Genomic DNA, 6852 nt, shown 5'->3' on the forward strand with positions numbered 1-6852 from the left:
TTCACGCAAATTCTTCTGCTAGTTGGGGTTTAGTCCAAATCTGCATCCTTTCCTTCAAGGCTCATGGGTCCAAGATTATCTTCTGTGTCTGTATTAATTGGTTTCCCTTTTCTTTGTTGAAGAGGGTCTGTGCAATCCTTCTGCCTAGTCCGCCATCTTGCCCCGCCTCCTCGGAAGTTCTGTTTTTAAGTATCAGTTCTAATTATAATTACACATACAAACAAAAGTATGCAAAAGTATGCATTAAGTAGTTCATTAAATAATTATTTATAAGGGCAATAAGGTAGAAACAATATATTTATGAGAATATTTTAAGGGCTATGGTAATTCAATACATCTTTAGACTATAATATATAAAGTGAATATATGTTATATTTCAGGAGTATATTAGTAAGCAATGTTACCTATACCAGTATATCAGTAAGCAATATTACCTAATGTTAGGATAGCTTAATTATATAATTTTCTGTAGTTTAGTATTTAGTTGATGTCATTTTAATTAACATAAAAAATACATATTTATATAAAAGCATACTAACAAATGACTGTGGCATTTAAGTGTATATAGAAGATGTATAATAATAAATACATTTAATTAATTGAATAATGACTCCTATGTATCAATGGCAATATCACTGCTGCATATTTAGAAAAGCTGAAAAGTCCCCTTTCAAAACAATACAAAATACATTCCAATTGTATTTATTATTTAAACTTTCAGTATATAGTAGAAGATTAAATGTGCTTGTTTATGTTCCCTCCTCTCTAAACATATGGGGAGCCTCTACATGAACTGAAATGTAAACTCACAGAAACCCATTACTTGAAGGAAACATATAGGTAATGAATATTGTTTAAATCTTTTTAGAATATTGAACTAATTCTGAATTGACCCTGTAGTGTAGCCACATAATTCTATTCAGAAGAAATGACTGCAGTGACTACAGTATGAGTTAAGTGTGCTATGTTGCAATGCAAGTGTTTGCTTAAATTTAGAGTAACTCAATAAACATCAAGTTCAGCCATCACCCACATGTCGATAGATATTCTTGTTGCTATAATGCTAAACCAGTGTTAGTAGCATTGTACTTCCAAAAAATCAACTTAGTGATTACAGTGGTCTGATCGATAAGCAATTATGGAGATGGCACAGGACCAGGCAGTGTTTCTTTCTATAACACATGAAGTCACCAGGGGTCAGGAGCTTACTCAATAGCAGCTCAAAACATATTTTACTATGGGTCACAGACAAACACTCACATATACACACACATAGGTTGAGAGATAGAGAGGGAGCAAGAGAGTGAGACAGATTTCTGTTTCACTCAACATTTTACAAAGCCATGATTTGGAAAAATGGAAAAGTAACAGCAAATATCTGAAGAAGACGATCCTAATCAGAAGGAGCATCAAAAGCAAAGTGTAAGCAGGGGCAAAGAGGGCACTGGAATTGGACAGGGCTGATGGATGAGTGGAACAATTCAGAGCTCTTACATAAATCAAGCACAGATGAAGGAGAAATTTGGAGAATTTTTGGAGGATTCTGGCTTGTCCTGGTCACAGATGTAATTAATTAGTGTTTATCCCACTAAGCACTTTAGTTTTTTCACTGAGGATAGACAGAAGACAGGTGAATGAATTGGTGGCTATAGCAACACTTGAAATAATAGGTCATAGAGGTGTGAAGATATGGAGGAAGTCAATATTGTCAATTAGAACAAGACCAGGAGCTGAATGTGGAACAGACCATCAATTGCTCATAAGAAAGTTCAAGTTAAACCTGAAGGAAATTAAAAAAAGTCTACAAGCCAAAATATGACCTTGATCATATCTCACCTGAATTCAGATACAATCTGAAGAATAGATTTAACACATTGTACAACAATGACTGAAGGAGAGATAAGCAGTGGGATGAAATCAAGAAATCATATATGACAAAAACAAAAGATCACTAAAAATACAGGAAAGGAAAAAAAAAAATACCAAACAGGGATCTCAGAAGAGACTCTGAAACTGGTTCTTGAAGGGAAACTATCTAAAGCAAATAGAAGAAAAGTTATGACATAAAAAATCCAGAAGATTTCAAATGTGGCTCAAGAAGACAAAGTTCAGTATTATAATGACATTTGAAAAGACCTGGAATTAGATAACCAGAAAAGAAGACCACATTTGTGGTTACTCAAGCTGAAAGATCTGAAGAAATAATTCAAGTTTCAAGTTGCCATATTGAATGATTCTATTGACAAAATATTGAATGATGCAGAAAGCATCAAAGGAAGAAAGAAAGAACACACAGACTCACTGTACAAAAACAAAAACAAAAACAAAATGACCAATATTCAATCATGTCAGGAGGTAGGAAATAATTGAGAACTGATTCTATTCTACTGAAGAATATTCTACTGTGTATGGGGTTGCTATGAGTCGGAAATGACTCGACGGCACTTAACAACAACAACAATGAAGGAAAAAATACAACCTGCATTGAAGGCAAAAAACAAGACTCCCGGAACTGATGGAATACCCATTAAGATGTTTTAAAAAAACAATACTGCACTGAAGATGCTCATTTGTTTATGCCAAGAAATTGGGAAGACAGCTACTCAGCCAACTGACTGAAATAGATCCATAATTGTGCCCTTTCCAAATGAAGGTGATCCAGGAGAATGCAGTAATTATCTGACATTATCATGAATATTACATCCAAATAATATTTTGCTGAAGATAATTCAATAACAGTTGCAGAGTATATTGACAGAGAACTTCCAGAAATCAAGCCTGATTCAGAAGAAGGCATAGAATAGGGGATATCATTGCTGATGTCAGATGGATCCTGATTGAAAGCAAAGAATATAAGAAACATGTTTACCTGTGTTTTATCGACAATGCAAACACATTGCACTGTGTATCATAACAAATTATGGATAACACTGTGAAGAATTGGAATTCCAGAACACTTAATTGTGCTCATGGGGAACCTGTACATAGACCAAGAAACAATCATTTGAACATAACAAAGGGATACTGCGTAGTTAAAATCAAGAAGGCTGTGTGTCGTTGTTGTATTTTTCACCATATTTATTCAATCTGTATGTACAGCAATTAATCTGAGAAGCTGGAATATATGAAGAAGAACATATCATCAGGATTTGAGGAAAAGTAATTAACAACTTTAGATATGCAGATGATTCACCTTGCTTACTGAAAGTGAAGAGGGCTTGAAGCTCTTACTGATAAAGGTCATAGGCTACAACCTTCAGTATGAATTACATGATAACACAAAGAAAAGTAAAATCTTCACAAATGACCAATAAGAAACATTGTGATCAATGGAGAACAAAAATAAACTTTTCAGGGATTTCATTTTACTTGGATCCACAATCAATATCCATTGAAGCAACAGTCAAGAAATCAAATGTTGCACTGGGCAAATCTCCTGCAAAAGACCTCTTCAAAGCTTTAAAGAGCAAAGATGTCACTTTGAGGGTTAAGTGTGCCTGCCTTAAATCATGATTTTTCAAACCTTTCATATGCATATAGAATCTGGACAACAAATATGGAAGAACGAAGAATATATGAATATGAATTGTGGTGTTGGCAAAGAATATTGAAAAATACCACAGACTCCAAGATGAACAAACAAAACTTTTTTGGATGATGTACACCTGGAATTCTCCTTAGAAGTGACAATGGCCAGATTTTGTCTCAAGTATTTTGGTCATATTGTAAGAAGAGACAAGTCTTCAGAGAAGGATATCACACTTGGTAAAATAGAAGGATAGCAAAAAAGGGGAAGACCCTCAAAGAGATGGATTGACCCAGTGGCTGCAACAATTGGGTCAAGCATAGTAACAATTGTGATGATGGCACAGGACGGGCAGTCTGTTGTTTTGTTGTATTTAGGAGTCATAGGAGTCGGAACTGAGTCTGTCACCTAACGACAACCTGCGTGTCAACCAAGGTGGAATTTGGAAGAAGTGAAACTCCTGAATATATTTGAGAATATACAGAAAAGGATTTGCTAAATTACTACATGTGGTTGAGAGGGAAAAACAAATCAGGGAGAATCACACCCAATCACACTCATTACTTGAAAGATGGAGTCATGATTAGCTGACATACAGAGAGAAATGTTTGAGTCAGAGAGCTGGAGTGCCTAAAATAGCTAATTATAGTAAGTACAAAATTAGAATTTAATGGTACCAAAGCAATATATGTATCTAAGTAAAGGAGTATGAGATTTTAAGGTTTGTGGTAAAGGATTTCCTCTGGAATGTTCTTTACCAAAAGTCATTAACTTTAAAATACAGAGATGGGGAAGGAGAACGATAAAAGGAAAGTATTGTGAAACATGATTAGCAAGTTTAGAACAATGGTGTCCACTGGAACAAGTCACAATGTGTGCTGCACATTTGCAGACACAGGCAGCAATGGTCATTTCACACCTACTTGACAACAAAAATGCTATAACTATATTAGGATAAGGAGCTCTAGTGGTGTAGTGCCGAAGGCATTTAACTGCTAACCAGAGGCTAGTGGTTCAAATCCACCAGCCACTCCTTGGAAGGAAAATTGGAAAATCTATTTCCATAATGATACCACCTCAGATACGCAAGGAAGGGTCGCTATGAGTCGGATCTGACTCAATGGCAGTGCATTTGTTTTTCGTTTATATAATAGGATAATCTGCATAGGAAGAGATATAGAATGACAAAAAGCAATAAAAATGGGGACAAAAATTGAATTGATTCTTAAAGAACAGACAAAAGAGGAAAAAAGGACAAAAGGAGAAGGAATAAGGAATATGTGAAAGACAGAAAAACAATAATGGACAGAAAAGAAAGTACAAATGAAGGGAAGAATGCTTGAAGAAATAAGAGAAGAAAGGAAAAATGAAAAAGTGAAAGAAAGATAATGCACAGAATTTTTTGAAAGGACATTCAGTTAGGAAAAGTTCATCAGAAGTCATGGTGGTGCAGTGACTTAAAGGCTTGGCTGCCAACAAAAAGTTCATTAATTTGAACCCATCAGCTACTGTACTGGAGAAAGGCATGGCAGTTGGAACAAAATTACTTCAGAATTGTCATAGTCTGGATTTACTTGCAACAACATAAACATTCCTGGTGAGATCTTATTCTGAGACTTGACTTTTCAAAAAATGTTGTCATCATCATTTTTGGACATGCTTAAAACCTTAGTGTCCAATGACCAGCATTATATATATTGACAACGTCAATTAACTATTTAATTAGCATAAATAAATATAATTCTTAAAAACAGGTTATAAAGAATCTCACTCCTTTATTTTAACTAATGATACATAAAAATACACTGAATTATAACGAAACAAACTATTTTTCATGACTACCCCAAAAAATGTTATAATATTTCAGGGTGTTTGGAAACATGGGCAATGGATCTAAGACACTTAGAATTTGCTCCCTGAAGTCAATAAAGTAAAGAAAGGCATTCAATTGAAGGTTTTCAAGCTACTCATTCACTACACAAAAAGCAATATAATGAAAATTTGGTCTGGTACATTCTTAGGCAACATATTATTGTATTCTGAAAACTGGACGTAGGAGAAGAGAGATATTTCTTCAATTTAAAATAACTATGATCAGCCAAATCATCCACTAAAATTAAATATTGCATAAATAATTCAAGGAAAGATTCTGGAAATTTTTCCAGCTAGCACTTTTCCTAAGGCCATGTGTATGTCCTTATTCCTCAGGCTATAGATGAGAGGATTCAGAGTGGGTGGTAACACAGTGTAAAACACAGATACCAACATTTTTAGTGAAGATGAAGATTTGAAATTATTTACTAAATATGTAATAATTCCTGAAAAGAGGAACAATGTTACCACAGTGAGGTGAGGCATGCAAGTGTAAAAGGTTTTCACTCTGCCATTTGCAGAGGAGATTCTGAGAACAGTGGAAAAAATGTGAACATAGGAAACAAACATTAAAATAAAACATAGAAAAGTGAAACAGCAGCTAGCAATGATAAATACATATTCTAAAATATGCTCCTCCGAACAAGCAAGTGTAAGCAATGATGGAACATCACAGAAGAACTGGTACACCACATTGGACCCACAGAAATTGACAGAGAATGTACCTGCTACATGAATGGATCCATACACACAGCCAATGAGCCATGATGCAGTCACCATGTGCAAACATGTGTCTCTACTCATAATGTTCTCATAGTGCAGAGGATGGCAGATGGCAGCATAGCGGTCATAAGACATGACTATAAGAAGGGCATACTCTGCACCAGCGAAAAAAAATAACAAAAAAAACTGTGAGGCACATCCTAAGAAGGAGATGGAATGGCTGTTAGTTAGAGAGTCCATGATGGATTTAGGGACAGTTACAGAGATGTAGCAGATATCAATCAAAGACAAATTCTTCAGGAAGAAATACATGGGGGCTTGGAGTTGCTGGTCTATACTTGTGAGGATGACAATGAGCAGGTTCTCCATCAGTGCTGCCAAGTAAATGAGGAAGAAAAGTGCTGCATGCAGTTTCTGTATTATCCAGTCACCAGGGAATCCCATGAGCATGAACTCTGTCATAATGGTCATATTGTTAAATGTCTTATACATGCTGATTCTTCACAGAGAAACAGAAAAAAAGAGCAAAAGGAAGCACAACTTTCTCATTCACTGATCTCTCCTCTAGTCTACTTGTTCCCTTCTGCTGTGGTTTTACTTTCACAATGCCCTTATTCTCTCCTGACTACAAAGGGTCTCTTAAGATCTTCAGTCTAATATAGCCTAATTCCATAATGTAAAATTTATTTCTTTTTAAAAGACATAGAGTTAATTATAGGAGCTCTGATAGC

At 35.2% G+C, this 6852-nt stretch overlaps 1 protein-coding gene across 1 annotated transcript; it reads right to left on the minus strand.

Moving 5' to 3' along the window:
- Positions 1 to 5662: 5662 nt before the first annotated feature.
- LOC122151767 (olfactory receptor 14A16-like) lies at positions 5663 to 6592 on the minus strand. The gene has a single exon (XM_042783148.1). The coding sequence runs from the start codon at positions 6590 to 6592 to the stop codon at positions 5663 to 5665; it is 930 nt and encodes a 309-aa protein (XP_042639082.1).
- Positions 6593 to 6852: the final 260 nt, after the last annotated feature.

The sequence above is a fragment of the Orycteropus afer genome, unplaced genomic scaffold (genome assembly GCF_000298275.1).
Source record: "Orycteropus afer afer isolate SDZICR_OR568_19922 unplaced genomic scaffold, OryAfe1.0 scaffold00695, whole genome shotgun sequence".
In the NCBI taxonomy this organism is placed as follows: Eukaryota; Metazoa; Chordata; class Mammalia; order Tubulidentata; family Orycteropodidae; genus Orycteropus; species Orycteropus afer.

Coding starts and splice junctions, on each gene's coding strand:
- LOC122151767 (XM_042783148.1), bottom strand. CDS start 6,592: ATGACCATTATGACAGAGTTCATGCTCATGGGATTCCCTGGTGACTGG.